At 37.5% G+C, this 20,773-nt stretch overlaps 2 protein-coding genes across 9 annotated transcripts in view; one reads left to right on the top strand and one right to left on the bottom strand.

The window, feature by feature from the left end:
- Positions 1-1,553, top strand: part of FUBP1 (far upstream element binding protein 1) — a 33,927-nt gene extending 32,374 nt beyond the window's left edge. For 2 of the 3 annotated variants that reach the window (XM_069595463.1, XM_069595452.1), the window contains one exon: positions 17-1,553. In XM_069595463.1, the coding sequence (XP_069451564.1) occupies positions 17-47 (31 nt within the window). In that variant the 3' untranslated portion in view covers positions 48-1,553. The remainder of the gene's footprint in view (positions 1-16) is intronic. The other variant, XR_011258012.1, reaches the window with a different exon arrangement.
- Positions 1,554-1,586: 33 nt separating this feature from the next.
- NEXN (nexilin F-actin binding protein) overlaps positions 1,587-20,773 on the bottom strand; it is a 53,725-nt gene continuing 34,538 nt past the window's right edge. For 4 of the 6 annotated variants that reach the window (XM_069595500.1, XM_069595519.1, XM_069595475.1 and 1 more), the window contains 5 exons: positions 14,904-15,101; positions 7,597-7,818; positions 3,283-3,468; positions 2,663-3,020; positions 1,587-2,566 (listed from right to left, as the gene is read on the bottom strand). In XM_069595500.1, the coding sequence (XP_069451601.1) occupies positions 2,553-2,566; positions 2,663-3,020; positions 3,283-3,468; positions 7,597-7,818; positions 14,904-15,101 (978 nt within the window). In that variant the 3' untranslated portion in view covers positions 1,587-2,552. Of the gene's footprint in view, positions 2,567-2,591; positions 3,021-3,282; positions 3,469-7,596; positions 7,819-14,903; positions 15,102-20,773 lie in introns of those variants that run through there. The other 2 variants (XM_069595509.1, XM_069595483.1) reach the window with 1 other exon arrangement.

Genomic DNA, 20,773 nt, shown 5'->3' with positions numbered 1-20,773 from the left:
TCATTTTCACACACAGTGCTGAAGATGCTGCAAGCACCAAATCATAGCTCATAAAATCAGGTCCTGAGATAGTTACCCATAAAGAGGAATCCTTTGAGTGTATGCCATTGGTGAGCCGATGAGCATGGACCATAGAAGGGCTCAATGTAGAAGGTAAAATTGGCAAATCGTAACTGAGAAAAATGAAATGTTTTCCCATACGTAATATGATACAGGGTGTACTGTACCTGCTTTTGATCACTTTTCATTTTAAAGTGCTATTCACTTGATCTTAAATGTTCCATGAAATGTTAAATTTTGAAAGTTATATATAGTTATTGCACCACATTTATGTGTGTGTATATGTGTTTTAATAGTCAATGTTAAAATTGATAATATAAAGGAGCTCTTTGAACTTTAAGAGCCTGTCAAGTTTTGCTTAGTTGTAGTTTGCATTTTTATAAAAGAAAATACATATGAATGCTAAAGATATTGGGGCATTGTTTCTATCTCATGAGAATTTTTTTATTCATTAGCATAAGCCTTCATTGATACTGCAGGCATTTTTTAAATGGCGCTAATCTTAACCTTGAAATAAATGGAAAGCAGAAAAGGTGAGCCAGTTGATTTGAATGCAGTGGTGTTAGGAGTGGTAGAGACAATGTTTGGCTTGAAATTGATTTATTTAGCACTTAAACTTGACAATATGTTTTTGTTTTTAAGATTTCATAGTGTGGTGATAATTAGAATTCTTATAGTTTGATGTTTCTCTTAGAAATGGGAAGTATACTTTTATTTTTAATAAATGAAAATGGTTTTAATACTAAAATTAGTCATTTAATACTAGTTGTTTATGAGCATTGTAAAATATATTCTTAGACAAATACCTGAGTAGTTAATTTACAGGAGTGGGTTTGTGTAGGAGTAAACAATACCTTAAGAGGAAGATAGGAATATATTCAGAAGTGAAAATGTTTGTTTGAATACTCTTGCCAGGAGAACCACTTCTACCTGCAAAGTTATGTTCTTTAGAATAAGGTTGTAGAAATTACCAGTTAATGAAGATGTCTTTTTATTTTCTGAAAATTCTGCCTCACTTTAAAATGTATTATAACAATACCTAAAGATAATTTTGATTCTGAAAATAACCTTATTTTTTGTTTCATCATGTGAGTTTTCTTGCCACAGTATAAACTTCTGAGGGATTTTTTTTTTTAACTGGTGCTTTTAAGAAAGCAAATATGTCCCAGGATTTTATTTTCTTCAGTGATACCCCTTATAGGAACTCATAAATGTATTTGCACATATATATATTTTTTCTTATGCATGCTCAATGCATTTTCGTCCTGAGAAAAGTGTTCTCTACAGAAACTACCCGTGTAAAAAGAAGATTGGCTTAAAATGGCTACTGTGATGGGAACAGTGTCTTAGGGAGATGCAGCTTGGACTTGAGGTAAATTGAATACTTTACAAACTGTGGTTTAGTTTGTTTTAATACCATTGTATGTAAAGGGGTACATGATTGCTGTAATTTTGTATTGATTATGGTTTCCTCAATAAAAAAAATAAATGTACATTGGTGAATATTATAAAAGAGTGTTTGTCTCTTTTCTTAAATACAGAAGTGACTTTATTATGGGTTTACATTGTAAAATAAAATTGTTTTCCAGAAAACTAAAATATAAAACAACTTGATAATAGAACATGATAGCTAATTATTTACAAACTCACTTTAAAAACTCAAAATTGATGATTGTGCCATTTTCCCCTACATCTAATTAATTCTCTTAGATCTGAAAATCTTTGATTATGTTTTCTTCTGCATGAACTATTAATACAAAGTTTTCTCATTAAAATATAATTTGCTCAGGAAAATCACAACATAAATTTGCTTTTTATAAGCTGAATATATATTACACAGATTTGAAAAATACATGTTTGATATTCCCAACATTCCGTATTGGGCAGTGGTATCCATCAGATTTGCTCTGACAGTTGTTTCTTAAAAGTCTTCTAATTCTTGTTTTGTGTTCTCTCTGCATAGAGGGAGAAATGACAACCCTTCCCCCTCATCTCTGCTCCAGAAAGACTTTGAAATTACAACAGCCAAAATGATACACTACTGAGGGGAAAAGCCCACTTAAATTGATAGGTTCCAAATTCACTAACTCATCTATTTCAGACTAATTTTAGGTGTGACTAGTTCATAAATGATAATCTTTTCATGCAAAATGTGTCCTGTTTACAATTTCTTTAAAACTTAATGCTGTAAACATGAAAAATACACAGCGTTTGTAATAGGTTCAGATAGAATAATTGAGTAAATTCCCCCCTTTGCCCCATTAAATTACACGTTAACTTACACTGCATAATGGGGTGATGAATCTGGTGCTCTTTTGGAAAGGAAAAAGGTATTTTTTAGATGAGCTTGTTTTTTGAAGACTGTTAGGGAAAGGAATAAGAAGTCAACACAGTGGCACTTCCAGTTTCCTTTTTTGGCCCCGCCACAGAAAAGATGGATGTAGTAAGAAAGTCGGAGAGAGAGGGTGTGTTCCAGGGAGAGGGAAGGGGACCTAGTAGTCGTCAGCTAAAAAAGAGAAGAAGAAAAATGATTTTTTTTTTTTAAGAAAAGTATTTTTAAATAGAATGAAAGTTCTAGATTCAAAGAGTGATTAATTCTTACTTTCAATGGTAAGAATACAGGTACTAGCTGCAGATCCTTTGCTGTTCACTGCTTTACACATATACTCTCCTTCATCTTCTGGGAAAGTTTCTGGTAAATAAAGGCAATAAGTTTCTCCTCTTTCAATATATTGATAGTCTTCTCCATCCTGCAATATTTCTCCTTCAAACCACCATGTAATTTCTGGTTTGGGTTCTCCTGTTACTTTAACAGTAAATCTAACTGGCTCACTGTCTACAACCGATGTGTTTCTTAGAGGCTTCTTAAACCATGGAGCTCCTGATCTGGTTTGCTCTTCATCTTCAATGGTAGACCCATTCATGGTGCTACCCTCTTCTTCCTCCTCCTCTTCTCGTTTCTGTATTAAAATAAATACATTCAGGTTGGCATTTATACTGTAGTCATGTTTTCAGGACAGTGATTTAGTAATAGCATTTGGAGGTAGATATATTCCCCCCCCCCCCCAAGTAAAGAACATGTAAGTATGCTTACTATAAAGTGTGTTTTACATTAACATTTCACTGATTTGAAAGCTATTAAAATGTGTTTTTAATCCCCCTTAAATTTCATTGTTTTTCAGAAATCATCTTTGGAAAAGAAAGGATATGAAAGCCTGGTACCTTTTGTAGTGCTGCATCAATTTCCTTTTGTTCAAACTGCATGCGTAGGAACTTTTGCTCTTCAATTCTTCTTTGTTCTTCTTCTTCTCTTGCTTTAGCCATACGTTCAAATCTAGCTTTCATATTCACTTTATGAGTAAATGGAGCCTCACTTTTTTTTGCAGGCTTAATATCAACATCTTCCTCCTTTACAAAAAGGGGCCAAGAGTAAGAATTGTTTACTTTCTAAAAACCAACAAGAACTAAAATGTTAATAGTTTCGAAGATGCCTAGGCACAAGAAAATTAACATGTTTGGGTTATGCCATTTGCTACACTGCAGACTGCCCCCCAGTTTAGGAAAGATGAAAGTTCACTTGTGAAATACTCTGTAACAGTTGAAATTGTTCTCCCAGTGTAAATATTGCACATTGTCTCTGGAGTCCTAGTGTATTTTATTTGCCCGACGAAATCTCAGTGCTTGTTAATAGTACTGAGTAAAGAAAAGGATGAGGAAATCATACACTATTAACAATTATTAAAATACTTTCATAAGAGTCTCCACATAACTCTTTACCCTACTACATAGTACAGAAATGCAGTTTTGTTACTTTCCACTTGATGATTTCTTCCTCACCCTCTTTTTAAAATAACTGAGATGAATTCCATCCAGTAAGCAATGACAGAAGAATGTTTACAGGTAGAATAAAATAGGAAGACAACTGTTGAAAGAGGCAATGACTGAAACTTGGGGAAACTAAGGAAATATAGTTCTGAGTCAGTTTATTTAGGGGTAAGAGTTGGAAGCCATGAAAATAAAGGGGTAATGTAAGAGTAGAATTTGAACTGTCAGGTAGTGCGTCTGTAAAACCAGTTTGGTGATGAGAAGGTCACTCGCCTTTGAGGGCAGTTTTAGTAGAATGGGGTCTTGTGAGTACAGTTAACCCATGGTTTCAAAAATATCTTGGTTGTAGTTGACTCTTGGTCTCTAAATTACTTAGACTCTTGTGAGTTTATCTAGAAATCTCACCATTTGTATTTCAAAGTACTATGAGGAAATTACTTCCAGATACCCTATGCAACCAAATAAAATTTTGAAATAAGCTATAAAATAATTGCCTGTATAAGAAAAATAATTGGTTCATCAATGTTTTATAGTTTGAGGTTTTGCACCACAGCTCCAATGAATGTAGAAGTTAAAAGTAAGTTAGGCTGTTTTCCTGGTTCTCCGGAATCCAGTTTTTATTTGATACTGGAAAATGCTAGGCTATCAGACATAATTAGAGACTTGATGGGTAAATTCTGTTGTTCATGCCATTATTTAGCCTTCAGTTGATAAACATACCAGACTACCACTATTGCTAATGAATTTTATTAATATGATTGTTTCCTGTTAGATTTAAAAGATAGGGTAAAAAATACATGTTAAACAATGGTCTGCTTGTTTAAGAAGCAAACGAAAAAACTGATGTTTTATCTCAACAGACTTTTCTGAGACTTACATGGAAAGAAAAATGGACCTCTGTTCACACTGAATATTTAGTGTTATTCTTTGCTTAACAAATCTTCAAGATAGTGTATTTCAGCAAGTATAACAACTACTATTCCGACTAAATCCCTCCCTCTTAATAACTTGCCTTCTAGATTTTTGTATAAAGATTTGTGTAAACTCATAAATTTTACTTAAGTGGTTACCTAAAACCTGCCTTTAGAAAATAAATTTTAAGTAAAAGTTAACTTGGAGAAAGTTTATGAATAGTCTTACAGTTATTAAGTACAGTTGCCTTTCCTTGAATCCCTGTAAAGCCAGATTAGAAGTTTTAACAGGAAATGGATCTACTGAGAATTAGGTTATAAATGGAATGATCTTTGTTCTTTAGGTGCATTCTTCGTAGGGTATTGGTACTCCCAGCATGTCGCACAGAGTCGGACACAAATGAAGCGACTTAGTAGCAGCAGCAGCATGTGGATATTACAGGCAGTACAATTAAGCAGTGAATTTGGGATAAAAGAATGTAAAGAATGGTTCTGGAGAATCTAACTAGAAAATCAAACACACCTATTAGGCAGTTAAGTGATTTATGTACCAAATGTTGGTACAGTTAAGGGCTACAGGAGCTGGGATGGAGTTCTTAGATTAGGTAAGTTTACATGAATGACTTAGGCCTTGAAAGATGTCTGGAATATAAAGAAGGCATTTTCTAAAGAAGGAAACCTGAAACGATCAGATAGAAGGGACAAGTCCTACCCTGGAAGTTGACTCTACTCTGCCAAAACTATGCTAATACAATATTTCAGTGACCCTTAGTTTATTGAGAGAAGAATGTCAGGTTCCTCACAGAAAACTCAACTGAGGACATCCTCATGGGTTAGAGAGTCAGCCAGGTCCTAAATCTTATGTCCTTCTATACAAGAGAGCCAGTAACAGCATTAAAGCAAGCAACCACCAGCATCATTTCTTTTATTCTTACCTACAAATTTTACAGGGCTAGGTATGACTGCTCTGAGGTTTCACTACATTCAACCAGAAATGAAGGGAGGCAAGTGCATCCTGATTTAAATTCTTTACCTTCTGTGATTTATCTCTAAGGAATCACCTAATCTTGTGGCCCATCCATCCACTGAATGTTCGTGTTTTCCAGGATTTTATTGATCTGACAACTATTAACCCTTTCAAGATGGCTGTATCTACATCTGTACTTTCAAATAGTATCCAGAAAAGTTACAGTCTTTAGCTCCTGCCTCTTAATTGAGCTCAATACCTGTGTTTCAGACTGACGTTACCTGTCCAAATATAGCTCAAACTTCACAGGTCCAAAAAATTTGTTCATCCACCCCTCCTCTCCAGACTTCCTGAATTCTCTGTATCTAGTTTCCCAAGTAATCTTGAAGAAATGTTAGCCTTCTCAGCAACCACCTGTCTGTAACTCAGTTTTTCTCCCTTGCCCCCAACTTCATTACCCTGTCCCAGTTCATCCTCCACGACCCCAGGATTCTTTAAGCTAGCTTTTTATACTCTGTCCTAAAACTTTGATTACTAACATTGTTACTAAATCACAGTGCCTGCAAGGTTAAAAAGGCCCTTCAGTTAACAACTCCTAGTTTTACCACCTTTCATCCTATCACCTATAATTGAAACTATTTTCCACTTCACCATGTGACTTTACTTCCCAGTCATTATTTTACACTCCTACACCTGTCAGATGATTCTAAACACATTTGAGCCAGGACTCATGCAGGTTTATTTGCCAGTGTAGCCCCAGTGTCCAGAACAGTCCCTGGAACTTAGTAGGCTTTCAAAATAATTTTTTAATGCATGAATCCAAAACCATCTTTAGCTTCAACATGATCATGCAATGAAGATGCCTATTTGATAATATCATTCCATGTTTTAAAAATCCCTTTGGTGCACCCCAATAAAGTTGTTTACCATGGCATCTGAGATGGGTCATCTTGCTGGTGCTTGTGTCTTCATTACCTTGTGCTGTGCTCGCATTCTCCCTGTCTCAATGAACTGCTTATAGTTCTGGAGTTTGCCCATAGTTTCATCATTTTTATTCAACAATCTCTGAATGCCCTCCCAAATTTTCACACTTGTATTATAGTTGAATATTTGGTGAGAATGAATTTTTAGAAGAGTATGTGTTAGACACAACAAAATGGCAATTCTGACAAGCTTTCCAGATCTTATTTAAACCAATATTCATATCATGGAACTGGTCCTTAAACTGGAAGGGACATTATGGTCATCTAGTGAGTACCTCCTAATTTTACATGTGAAAGTGAAGTCACAGTCCTGTCTGACTCCCTGACCCCATGGACTGTAGCCTGTCAGGCTCCTCAGTCCATGCAATTTTCCAAGCAAGAGTACTGGAGTGGGTTGCCAGAGGTACTTCAAATTCACATCACCTGAATTTTTTATTCAGGCTCTGATCCTGAATGATTTAGCATGACTGAGCAGATCTCATAGGCTTTGTTGGCCTCATCTTTAAGTAGGTATGAATAATCCCTAGAGTTTAACTCAAATATACACTGGTTTCTACTGATTCAAAGTAAAAATTTGTGCCAATAAATATTTACTTTTGAGCTATTTTTGCTAGAGTGAACCATTTGATGTTCACTATAGGCTCTCATTCTCTCTGTTCCAAAGTCATTTTGGAATAATACTAGAATAGCGAAATCTGTGATTTTGCTCTTTATTAATTCCCAGATTATTATATACGCTGATGGTTAATTGTAAGTACCAACATTTATCTCGAAGTCATTGTTACTTCTGTTAAATTCATCATCATCATTGTATTACAACTTAAATATAAAACTATATATATATATATACCTCATGAAAGTTTTCTGCTTCTCTCTCTTTAATTTCAAGGTCAATCGCTCTTCTTCTTGCTCGTTCTTCTTCTATCTTTTTCTGAATTTCTTTTTCGGACAATTGTCCAATTTTTTCAAACTTGCTTTTTAAATTTTTAGCTTGAATAGAACCACTCCTTTTCAATTTGATTAATTCTTCATATTCCCTGCTCAGTTCAAAGGTTTCATTTTCTTCCTCTTCCTACAAAAAAATTAAGATTTTTATATATTAAATACCATAAGATGAGTTTGTACTTAAGTTATCCAGAAAGTTCACTATTTCTTATTTGAAACCAAAACTAAATGTTATAAGTAACTTTTCCCCTAAACACTATGCCTAAATTTACTAATTAAAAGTAGTGCTACAAATTTAAGACTTCAGATAACATCTTACTTTATTTAAAATACTACTTAACTAGAGACTATGGCTGAAAAGCTCATTAATATTCCATTATAACCTGCTAAAACTAAAATATGCATATGAGGATTAACTTTTATGAGAAATTGTAGAGGAATCTTTTAGGGGGAGGTAAATTGAATTTTTAAAAATCACTGGGCTAAGAGAAGTTCTAATTCTGACTCTGATACTGTGTCGCCTTTTGCCTGGCCTCAGTCCACTGGACATGATTTTTTTCATCTCTATACAGAGCCACAGTATCTCTAAAAATTACTCCTGCCTTTGATTTGATGATAGTCAAATATCACTCAATACTCTGAATTAAGCATTTCTACAGATACACTTACATTTTGCTACATATCACTTGTATTCTCTATATTCTGCCAAGAAAGATAAGGACTCAGTGAAAATCAGGCTCCAGTTCTTTATACCATTGTATCTTGAATACTTTTTATTCAAGTTTTCCCTTTGCTTTTCACAAAATATTGTATATTTCACAAATATAAAGTATTTGTATACTTCTTACACTAAATCCTAATGGAGAAGTAGAATATTCCAGTTATTCCTGGTACACTTCTAGGGAAGACCTAGAGTTCCAGGCAGAGAAATAAAAAGGTGGGACTGGAGTTTGGGTAGGGGTGAATGGTATGCAGGGAGAGTTACAGTGGATGATGTTGACATGAGGCTTAATTTTTTGATTCAACAAAAGGAAAAAAGAAAGTTTATTCCTCATACTACCTCCACATTTTGGTCTATCTGGGTGAAAATGAGCAACTCCTAAAATAGAAATAAACAGTTATGACATTGTATCATATCACAGTGGTTCCCAGGTAGCTGATCAAAATTAATGGTTGACTAATCAGTTACAATCTGAGTAATCTTGAAATTGGCTTTCTACTTGATTGAAAACTCCCAGACATAGCAGAGTAGCACCAGAATGTCCGACAATTAACTTGCCATATATTAATTAGATTACTTCTCAATAGTATACTAAAATTCTAGTTTTACCTCATTTTTCTAGACAGAATTCATTTTCAGCTTCCTTTATAAAGTAAATCCTATTTTTTTTAATTCCAAGGCTAGACCTTGCAATATTTTCCTGTAGCATAGTCATTATATTTTCTTTCTTTCTTTCTTTCTTTTTTTTTTTTTTCATTATATACAGCACTTGTAGCCTCTTGGTCGATTTGGGCAAGGAAGTAAATATCCCTACAGGTCAATTGCTCCAACCTCTGTGAAGGAACCCACTCGGTTCCTAGATCAGGAGCTGGCAAGAAGTCCCCCCAGAGTCAGTTAAACATGCCATTACACTACCAGTCCTACTTGAGTTGGGGTGCTCGCCTCACCCCAAGCAATGGGGTTGTGCATGCATCCTAGACTGCTGCTTGTGTTGCTGCTGTGGCCCGTTGCCCAGCCAGAAGCCTAAGGTGACAGTAGAATGCTGGCCTCCTCCCTCACTCTCCCCTCTAACTGCTTGGCCATCTAGATGGAGCAAAGAGGTGTCCAGCGGTAGGAAGAAGGTTAAACAGGGTTTTGCAGCATCAGGAGGTAGAAGAGGTGCCAAGAGCCCACCATAGACACAAGCAGAGAGACGACATGAGGAGTGGTTGAGGCAAGGCTCCAAGACTAGTGCAGGCTCCACTGTCCAACTGCTTTTATTTATAACACGGAGATTCAAAGATAAACTCTAAATTTCAGAGACAACCTCAGAACACTAAGTCCTAAGTGTGACCCTTCTGAGTCTGGAGTCCTATGTGAGCACAAGCTGCCCCTGTAGAGTCTATAATACAGGCATACCTTGAGAATATTGTGAATTCAATTCTAGACCATCATAATAAACATCTTAATAAAGTGAGTCAAGTGAATTTTTTGGTTTCCCAGTGCATACAGTATACTATAGTCTATTTAAAGTGTGCAATAGCATTATGTCTAAAAAAAACAAAGTACATAACCTAAAACATTGCTAAAAATGCTAATCTGAGCCTTCAGTGAGTCGTAATCTTTTTGCTGTTGGATATTCTTGCCTCAGTGTTGATGGCTGCTGACTGATCAGAGTGGTAATTGCTGAAGGCTGGAGTGGCTGTGGCAATTTCTTAAAATAAGACAACAATGAAGTGTGCTGCAACAATTGACTGTTTCTTTTGTAAATCGTGTCTCTAGCTTACAATGCTCTTTGATATCATTTTGCCCACAGTAGAATGTTTTTCAAAATTTGAGTCAATCTAAAAACTGCTAGTACTTTATCAACTAAGTTTATTCAGTATTCTAAACCCTTTGTCGTCATTTTAACAATTTTCACAGCACCTTCACCAGGAGTAGCTTCCATCTAAAGAAACCACTTTCTTTGCTCACCCATATGAAGCAACTCCTCATTCATTAAAGTTTCATCATGAGATTTCAGCAATTCATTCCTATCCTCAGAGACCACTTCTAATTCGTGTTCCCTTGCTGTTTCCACATCTGCAGTCACTTCCTTCACTGATCTTGAACCCCTCAGAGTCATCCATGGAGTTGAAATCAACTTTTCCTAAACTCTTTTGAATTTGATGTTTTGACTTCTTTCTTCCCACGAATCATGAATATTCGTAATGGCACCTGGAATGTTGAATCCTTTTCAGAAGATTTTCAATTGGTTTTGTCCATATTCATTGGAGCAATCACCATGAGCTCAGTTCAGCTCAGTCTTGTCCGACTCTGCAACCCCATGGGCTACAGCACGCCAGGCTTCCCTGTCTGTCACCAACTCCCGGAACCTACTCAAACTCATGTCCGTCGCGTTGGTGATGCCATTCAACCATCTCATCCTCTGTTGTCACCCTTCTCCTCCTGCCTTCCAATCTTTCCCAGCATCAGGGTCTTTTCCAATGAGTCAGTTCTTCACATCAGGTGGCCAAAGTACTGGAGTTTCAGCTTCAGCATCAGTCCTTCCAAATAATATTCAGGACTGATTTCCTTTAGGACTGACTTGATGCATCTCCTTGCAGTCCACGGGACTCTCAAGAGTCTTCTCCAACACCACAGATCAAAAGCATCAATTCTTTGGCACTCAGCTTTCTTTATACTCCACATCTCACATCCATACACGACTACTGGAAACACCATAGCTTTGACTCGATGGACCTTAGTTGGTAAAGTAATGTCTCTGCTTTTTAATATGCTGTCTAGGTTGGTCATAGCTTTCCTTCCAAGGAGCAAAAGCCTTTTAATTTCATGGCTGCAGTCACCATCTGAAGTGATTTTGGAGCCCAAAAAATAAAGTCTGACACTGTTTCCCCATCTATTTGCCATGAATTGATGGAACCGGATACCATGATCTTTGTTTACTGAATGTTGAGTTCTAACTCAACTTTTTCACTCTCCTCTTGCACTTTCATCAAGAGGCTCTTTAGTTCTTCCCTTTCTGCCATAAGGGTGTTGTCATCTGCATATCTGAGGTTATTGATATTTTTCCCGGCAAACTTGATTCCAGCTATGCTTCATCCAGCCCAGCATTTCTCATGATGTACTCTGCATATAAGTTAAATAAGCAGGGTGACAATATATAGCCTTGACGTACTCCTTTCCTGATTTGGAACCAGTCTGTTGTTCCATGTCCAGTTCTAACTATTGCTTCCTGACCTGCATACAGATTTCTCAGGAGACAGGTCAGGTGGTCTGGTATTCCCATCTCTTTTAGAATTTTCCAGTTTATTGTGATCCACACAGTCAAAGGCTTTAGCATAGTCAATAAAGCAGAAGTAGATGTTTTTCTGGAATTATCTTGCTTTTTTGATGATCCAGCAAATGTTGGCAATTTGATCTCTGGTTCCTCTGCCTTTTCTAAATCCAGCTTGAACATCTGGAAGTTCACGGTTCACATACTGTTGAAGCCTGGCTTGGAGAATTTTGAGCATTACTTTACTAGCGTGTGAGATAAGTGCAATTGTGTGGTAGTTTGAACATTCTTTTGCATTGCCTTTCTTTGGGATTGGAATGAAAATTGACCTTTTCCAGTCCTGTGGTGACTGCTGAGTTTTCCAGATTTGCTGGCATATTGAGAGCAGCACTTTCACAGCATCATCTTTTAGGATTTGAAATGGCTCAACTGGAATTCCATCACCTCCACTAGCTTTGTTTGTAGTGATGCTTCCTAAGGCCCGCTTGACTTCACATTCCAGGATGTCTGGCTCTAGGTGAGTGATCACCCCATTGTGATTATCTGGGTCATGAAGATATTTTTTATACAAAACAAAGCAGGTCAAAGGCTAACAGAGTTTTGCCAAGAGAACACACTGGTCATTGCAAACACCCTCTTCCAACAACACAAGAGAAGACTCTACACATGGACATCACCAGATGGTCAATACTGAAATCAGATTGATTATGTTCTTTGCAGCCAAAGATGGAGAAGCTCTATACAGTCAGCAAAAACAAGACTGGGATCTGACTGTGGCTCAGAACATGAACTCCCTATTGCCAAATTCAGACTTAAACTGAAGAAAGTAGGGAAAACCATTAGACCATTCAGATATGACCTAAATCAAATCCCTTACGATTATACAGTGGAAGTAACAAATTGATTCAAGGGATTAGATCTGATAGAGTGCCTGAAAAACTATGGATGGAGGTTTGTGACACTGTACAGGAGGCAGGGATCAAGACCATCCCCAAGAAAGCGAAATGCAGAAAGACAAATTGGTTGTCTGACAAGGCCTTACTGAGAAAAGAAGAGACACAGAGGGCAAAGGAGAAAAGGTAAGACACACCTATTTGAATGTAGAGTTCCAAAGAATAGCAAGGAGAGGTAAGAAAGCCTTCCTCAATAATCAATGCAAAGAAGTAGAGGAAAACAATAGAATGAGAAAGACTAGAGATCGCTTCAAGAAAATTAAAGATAGCAAGGAACATTTCATGCAAAGATGAGCACAATAAAGGACAGAAATGCTATGGACATAACAGAAGCAGAAGATATTAAGAGGTGGCAAGAATACACAGAACTATAAAAAAGAAAAGAAAAGATCATCATGGTAGCTGAAGCCTTACAAAATTTATTTCTTCAACAATAAGACTTGAAAGTAGAAATTACTGCTTGGCCTATGGGCTGCAGAATGGATGTTGTGCCAGTAGGCATGAAAACAACAATATCATCACACATCTCCATGACCAGGTGCACTGTCAATGAGCAATAATATTTTAAAAGGAATCTTTTTTTCTGAGCAGTAGGTCTTAACAACGGGCTTAATATTCAGTAAACAATGTTGTCAACAGGTGTGCTATCATCTAGGCTTCATTGTTCCATTTATAGGGCATACGAAGAGTAGATTCAGCATAATTCTTAAGGGTCCTAGGATTTTCAGAATGGTAAATGAGTGCTGGTTTCAACTTAAAGTCACCAGCTATTTTAGCCCCTAACAAGAGAGTCAGCCTGTCCTTTGAAGCTTCAAAGCCAGGCAATGACTTCTCCTCTCTAGCTAAGGAAGTCCTAGATGGCATCCTCTTCCAATATAAGCCTGTTTGCCTATATTGAAAATCTAATTTTTAGTGTAGCCACCTTCATTAATTATCTTTGATCTTCTGGATAACTTGCTGCAGCCTCTACAACAGCACTTGCTGATTCACCTTGCACTTGTTATGTTATGGAGATGGTTTCTTTCCTTAAACTTCAAGAACCAACTTCTACTAGTTTCAGACTTTTCGTCTTCAGTTTCTTCATCTGTCACTCTTCATAGAATTGAAGAGAGTTAGGGCTTTGCCCTGGATTAGGCTTTGGCTTAAAGGAATGTTGTGGTTCATTTGGCCTTTTATCCAGACCACTAAAACTTTCTCCATGACAGTAAGGCTGTTCAACTTTGCTGTCATTCATGTGTTCACTGGAGTAGCACTTTTAATTTTCTGCAATAATTTTTCCTTTGCATTCACATCTTGGTTAACCATTTGGCACAAGAGGTCTAGATTTCAGCCTATCTCAGCTTTCAACATGCATTCCTCACTAAGCTTAATCATTTCTAGCTTTTAAAGTGAGACAAGTCACTTATCAACCAAGCATAAAGTGAAAGTCATGAGACTCTCACTTGAATACTTAGAGGCCATTAATTGGCCTACTTTCAGTACTTTTGTGTAATGAAATAGACCCAAGGAGAGGGGAAGCCAGTAAGTGGCACAGTCAGAACATAATACATTTACCGATTAAGTTCATCATCTGATATGGGTGCAGTTTGTGGTAGCCCAAACAATTACAATAGTAACAACAAAGGTCACTGATCACACACCACTACAACATGTATAATAATAATGAAAAAGTCTGAAATATTGCGAGAAGTACCAAAATGTTATACAGAGACACAAAGTGAGCAAATGTTGGAAAAATGGGTCCACTGACTTGCTCCATGCAGGGCTGCCAGGCGTAATTTGTTAAAAAACACAGTATCTGTAAAGTGCAATCAAGTGAAGCACAATGAAATGGAGTATGCCTGTAAAATGATTCAAAGACTTGCCAAACTGATGTTCCTATTAGCATCCATGGTACTCTTGTAGGTTTTTCTTATTGTGATGATCAGTTTAATTCTGTTTCAAGGAAAATAAGTATAAATGGGTATATTAAGCACTCTGGAACAACAGTTCTCAATCATGGTGTAATCACACACAACTGTGAGGTATATAGGAAGAAGTATTTACTTAAGTATTGATGTAATATCTCAGTCACTTGGAATTCTATATTCTTCAAACTAGCAAGCAGGAGTACAGTTATAGCAGGCTGGAAAGGTACACTCAACTATGCTAAAACTTATCCAACTGCCTCATAGGAGTGTCCTTTATGTGAATAATAGAAAGTTATTATAAGGTAATGTATGTGAAATACTTAGATTAATAAATATTTGTGGGATATAAATGGATATTTCTTAAAATCTTACCTCTCCCATTTCTTGTCTCAGTTGTTCAAATTCCTGTTTTTCCATCTCTAGTTTATGTTTCCGCTCCTCCTCTGTTCGTCGTCTTTCTTCTTCCATTTTTTGTTTTAATAATTCTTCAAAATTAATTTCCAGTTTTCCCGGTATAAGAGATTCTTGAGAGATTGTTTTATATATCTCTGGGGTGTCATCATCTACTACCTATTTAAAATAATTCTTTTATCACTTTTGCCAGAATTATACATACTAAAAAGGGAATATCTCTTGAATAGAAAGATTTCACATTGAACTAAAAACCAAAAATTCTCTTTAAAAATATAAAACAAACAAGGTATAATTATTAGAAAACATAAGACTAAAGTATTTTGTAGTAACAGAGAAAATGGTGACCATCTAGTCTCCATTCCAATGAATACAAATAAATACTCTGACTTTTACTATGAGTAATCTGAATTAGGGGCTTCCCAGTGGCACAGTGGTAAAAGAATCCACCTGCCAGTGCAGGAGATGCAAGAGATGAGGGTTCAGTCCCCTGGATGGGGAAGACCCCTGGAGGAGGAGATGGCAACTCACTCCAGTATTCTTGCCTGGAGACTCCTATGGACAGAGGAGCCTGGCAGGCTACAGTCCACAGCATCACAAAGAGTCGGACACAACTGAAAGACGGAGCACACAATTTGAATTAGACATTGAGATGCTCTAGCAACAACAAAAATTTTCATTTAAAAAGTTTAAAAGATGTTCTAATATTGGGGAAACTTTTTAATTGGATTAAAAATGAACCTCTGGACTTCCCTGGTGGTCCTGTGGCTGGGACTCCGTGCTCCCAATGTGGGGGGCCTACCTAGGTTTGATTCATGGTCAGGGAACTAGACCCACATGCCATAACTAAAATCACACATGCTACAACAAAGAGCAAAGATCTCACATGCCCTAACTAGCTCTTGGCACAGTCAAATAAAATTTTTTAAAAAGTAAAATGAACCTCAATTCTGGTAATTAAAATAGAGCGTTTCAGTTAAATCATGGTTTTAACTGAATGAGTTATCATTATGATCCCTTCATAATCAGGCAATAATCACTTAATGCTGTGATTTATTATACTGATTTATTTCCTGTCAGGCTAATTAAAAATAAATAATAGTTAATACTTACAACTGCCTAAGCACTTTACATGTATTGACTTATTTTTCTGTAACCATATGAAGTAGGTGTTATTAATATCCCCATTTAATAGATGAGGAAACTAAGGCAATAAAAAGTAACTTGTCCAAAGTCAATACAAATACTATATGGAAAAGGTAAGATCCAAAACTTTAGAAGTCTAACAACATTATAAATAACTACCTTTTCGTAATTTTATAAATTACATGTCTAACTGCCATTTAGTTGCAATTTAGTTGCAACCGTGGACAAGTTACATAGCCTCTTTAGATCTTAGTTTCCTTCTCTGCGACAACTTTCATTGAATTGTCATGAGAATCACATAAAGTTTCGAAACACTGCAGTGTGCCTGACACCACGGTAAGCTCCCAAATAGCAGTTTTATTATTACAGTATCATTGTATTCCGGCAGTCTCTAAACTGCAAATAAAAACTCTGCTTTTAAGTCATTGACTTGCAATACACTTTGCATGACAAGAAATTACCTAATTCTATTCCCTGAAAGTACATACATAAACCTCTCATTTAAATTATGTCCCTGTGGTTGAACTAGACACTTGAATAAGAAAAAACAAATGGTAATTATTTATTTGTTCCAAGTTTTATAAATGACAGGCTTTACCACAAAACCAGTTCAACTCAGAAACAATGTTTACATAGTTTTACAATCTACATATTACCCCCCAAATTTTTTAATAATATATGAGCTACTTGAGCTATAATATGGAATGATGCTGAAGCTGAAGCTCCAGGATTTTGGTCATCTGATCCAAACAGATGACTCACTGGAAAAGTCCCTGATGCTGGGAAAGATTGAGGGCAGAAGGAGAAGAGGGCATCAGAGGATGAGATGGCTGGATGGCATCACTGATGCAGTGACCATGAACTTGGGCAAACTCCTGGAGATGGGACAGGGAGACCTGGCGTGCTGCAGTCCATGGGGTCACACAGTCGGACACGACTTGGGTGACTGAACAAAAACAATGAAATGACAATACTTGGTCCTAGATAAGAAAACCACATAAACAAAGGAAAAAGTTTCTTGTTCCTAATATAGAAATGTCTCTAGGAAACTAGAGTTTTGGTTTAATGACATTTTCCTTCCCTGCACTTTTTGCACTTTTCTCACTAGTACATCATGATAAAAGAGAGTTTTGGCCTAAAAATCTGCCCCAGGCCAGGACTAGATTTCTTAATCTTCACAGCTACTTCTCAGCTAGCGCTTCTGAACCAGCTTGTTCTCTAAAAATTAAGTGCTTTCACAATTTTGTAGGGGTGCTTTCACAATGTTTATAGGGTTTCTGTGTAGAAACCATTTGTGAATCAAGGATTACCTAGTAATATACATAAAAGTTTTAATATCACCTATTCCACAAGCATTTTAGGATGTTTGTTACACTAGAATGCATCGTGCCATGTACTTAGTGTGGTCTCAGCCTCACTGAGTGAGGAAGGCAGTCACAAGCAACAAGAATACAGCACTACTGCTACGCTGGGGGAACACAAAATGCTGTAAGAGTACATGAAAGGAACCCTTTCTGGAACTTGTACTATCAGGAAAGGCTTCCAGAGGAAATGGAATATATTAATAGGAGAGAGCAGAGCACAGGGAAAGGAGAGGGATAACGTGTTTCATACAGTATTTATGAAGTTCCAGAGATCAGAGCATAGCATTGTGAAGAAATGGAAAGAAATTTAGTGTGTCTGGAACAAACATGGCAGATTAACGAAGAATCAAGAAATGAAACGAGAAAAGATTGTAAACAAATTTGTTTTAAAATTGTAGTGTTTGGATTTTTGCTTTAATGGAAGTAGAAAAATTTTACGCAAAGTAGCAACATAATCAAATTCACATTTTCTTTTAAAGAACAGTTCAGTTCAGTTGCTCAGTCGTGTCCAATTCTTTTCGACCCCATGCAGCACGCCAGGCCTCCTGTCCATCACCAACTCCCAGAGTTCACACCAACTCATGTCCATCGCGTCGGTGATGCCATCCAACCATCTCATCCTCTGTCGTCCCATCTTCTCCCACCTTCAATCTTTCACAGCAACAGGGTCTTTTCAAATGAGTCAGCTCTATTCATCAGGTGGCCAAAGTACTGGAGTTTCAGCTTCAACATCAGTCCTTCCAATGAACACTCAGGACTGATTTGCTTTAGGATGGACTGGGTGGATCTCCTTGAAGTCCAAGGGACTCTGAAGAGTCTTCTCCAACACCACAGTTCAAAAGCATCAATTCTTTGGTGCTCAGCTTTCTTTACAGTCCAACTTTCACATCCATACATGACTAATGGAAAAACCATTGCTGACAAAGTAACATCTCTGGTTTTTAATAAGCTGTCTAGGTTGGTCATAAGTGTCCTGCCAAGGAGTAAGTTTCTTTTAATTTCATGGCTGCAGTCACCATCTGCAGTGATTTTGGAGCCCCCAAAAATAAAGTCTGCCGCTGTTTCCCCTGTTTCCCCATCTATCTGCCATGAAGTGATGGGACTTGATGCCATGATCTTAGTTTTTAGAATGCTGAGTTTTAAGCCAACTTTTTCACTCTCCTCTTTACTTTCATCAAGAGGCTCTTTAGTTCTTCTTCCCTGCCATAGGGGTGTTGTCATCTGCATATCTGGGGTTATTGATATTTCTCCTGGCAATCTTGATTCCAGCTTGTGCTTCATCCAGCCCAGCATTTCACATGACATACTCTGCATATAAGTTAAATAAGCAGGGTGACAATATACAGCCTTGACGTACTCCTTTCCTGATTTGGAACCAGTCTGTTGTTCCATGTCCAGTTCTAACTATTGCTTCCTGACCTGCATACAGATTTCTCAAGAGGCAGGTCAGGTGGTCTGGTATGCTCATCTCTTTCAGAATTTTCCAGTTTATTGTGATCCACACAGTCAAAGGCTTTGGCATAATCAATAAGACAAGAATAGATGTTTCTCTGAAATTCTCTTGCTCTTTTGATGATCCAGCAGATGTTGGCAATTTGATTTCTGGTTCCTCTGCCTTTTCTAAATCCAGCTTGAACATCTGGAAGTTCACGGTTCATGTGCCGTTGAAGCCTGGCTTGGAGAATTTTGAGTATTACTTTACTAGTGTGTAAGATGAGTGCACTCCCTGAGTGAACTCCCAGAGTTGGTGATGGACAGGGAGGCCTGGCGTGCTGCAATTCATGGGGTTGCAAAGAGTCGGACACGACTGAGCGACTGAACTGAACTGAACTGAACTGAACTGAACTGAAGATGAGTGCAACTGTGCAATAGTTTGAGCATTCTTTGGCATTGCCTTTCTTTGGGATTGGAATGAAAACTGACTTTTTCCAGTCTTGTGGCCACTGCTGAGTTTTAGAAATTTGCAGGCATATTGAGTGCAGCACTTTCACAGCATCATCTTTTAGGCTTTGAAATAGCTCAACGGGAATTCCATCACCTCCACTAGCTTTGTTTGTAGTGATGCTTCCTAAGGCCCACTTAACTTCACATTCCAGGATGTCTGGCTTTAGGTGAGTGATTACATCATCATGATTATCTGGGTCATGAAGATCTTTTTTGTACAGTTCTTCTGTGTATTCTTGCCACCTCTTCTTAATATCTTCTGCTTCTGTTAGGTCCCTACCATTTCTGTCCTTTATTGAGCCCATCTTTGCATGAAATGTTTCCTTGGTATCTCTAATTTTCTTGAAGCGATCTCTAGTCTTTCCCATTCTACTGTTTTCCTCTACTTCTTTGCACTGATCACTGAAGAAGGCTTTCTTATCCCTCCTCGCTATTCTTTGAAACTCTGCATTCAGATGGGTATATCTTTCCTTTTCTCCTTTGCTTTTTGCTTCTCTTCTTTTCACAGCTATTTGTAAGGCCTCCTCAGACAGCCATTTTGCTTTTTTGCATTTCCTTTTCTTGGGGATGGTCTTGATCCCTGTCTCCTGTGCAATGTCATGAACCTCTGTCCATTGTTTCATCAGGAGAATTCTCCTGGCTTTATGGGCTTCCCTGGTGGCTCAGATGGTAAAGAATGTGCCTGCAGTGTGGGAGACCTGGGTTCAATTCCTGGGTCAGGAAGATCTCCTGGAGAAGGAAATGGCAACCCACTCCAGTATTCTTGCCTGGAAAATCCCATGGATGGAGGATCCTGGCAGGCTACAGTCCAGGGGTTGCAATGAGTTGGACACAACTGAGTGACTTCACTTTCTTTCTTTTTTTCTTTCTTTCCTGGCTTTATAGGAAAGAATAGATTATAGGCAACAAAGCAAATTAATTAGGAGTTGGCCTGAGGCAAGGGGTAACAGTGACCTGCATTATAGTAGTAACAGTAGGAAGTGCTGGGAAAGATTGAAGTCAAAAGGAGAAGAGGGTGGCAGAGGATGAGATGGTTAGATAGCATCACTGACTCAATGGACATGAATCTAAGCAAACTCTGGGAGATGGTGAAGGGTAGGGAAGGCTGGTGTGCTATAGTCCAGAGTCTCAATGAGTCATACATAACATAGCAACTAAACAACAGTGGGAAATAGGGGAATTTTAATAGTGATATACAGGAAATGAGATTTAGTGAGTGATTGGATATGAGGCACAAATGAGAGGTGAACTGCTTAAGGTTCTCAGGTCTGATTTAAGCATCTGTGTGTATAATGATGTTTTTCTGGAACTCTCTTGCTTTTTCCATGATCCAGCGAATGTTGGCAATTTGATCTCTGGTTCCTCTGCCTTTTCTAA

This window comes from Ovis canadensis, chromosome 1 (assembly GCF_042477335.2).
Source record: "Ovis canadensis isolate MfBH-ARS-UI-01 breed Bighorn chromosome 1, ARS-UI_OviCan_v2, whole genome shotgun sequence".
Classification (NCBI taxonomy): Eukaryota; Metazoa; Chordata; class Mammalia; order Artiodactyla; family Bovidae; genus Ovis; species Ovis canadensis.
This window is presented reverse-complemented; position numbering and strand designations above follow the sequence as displayed.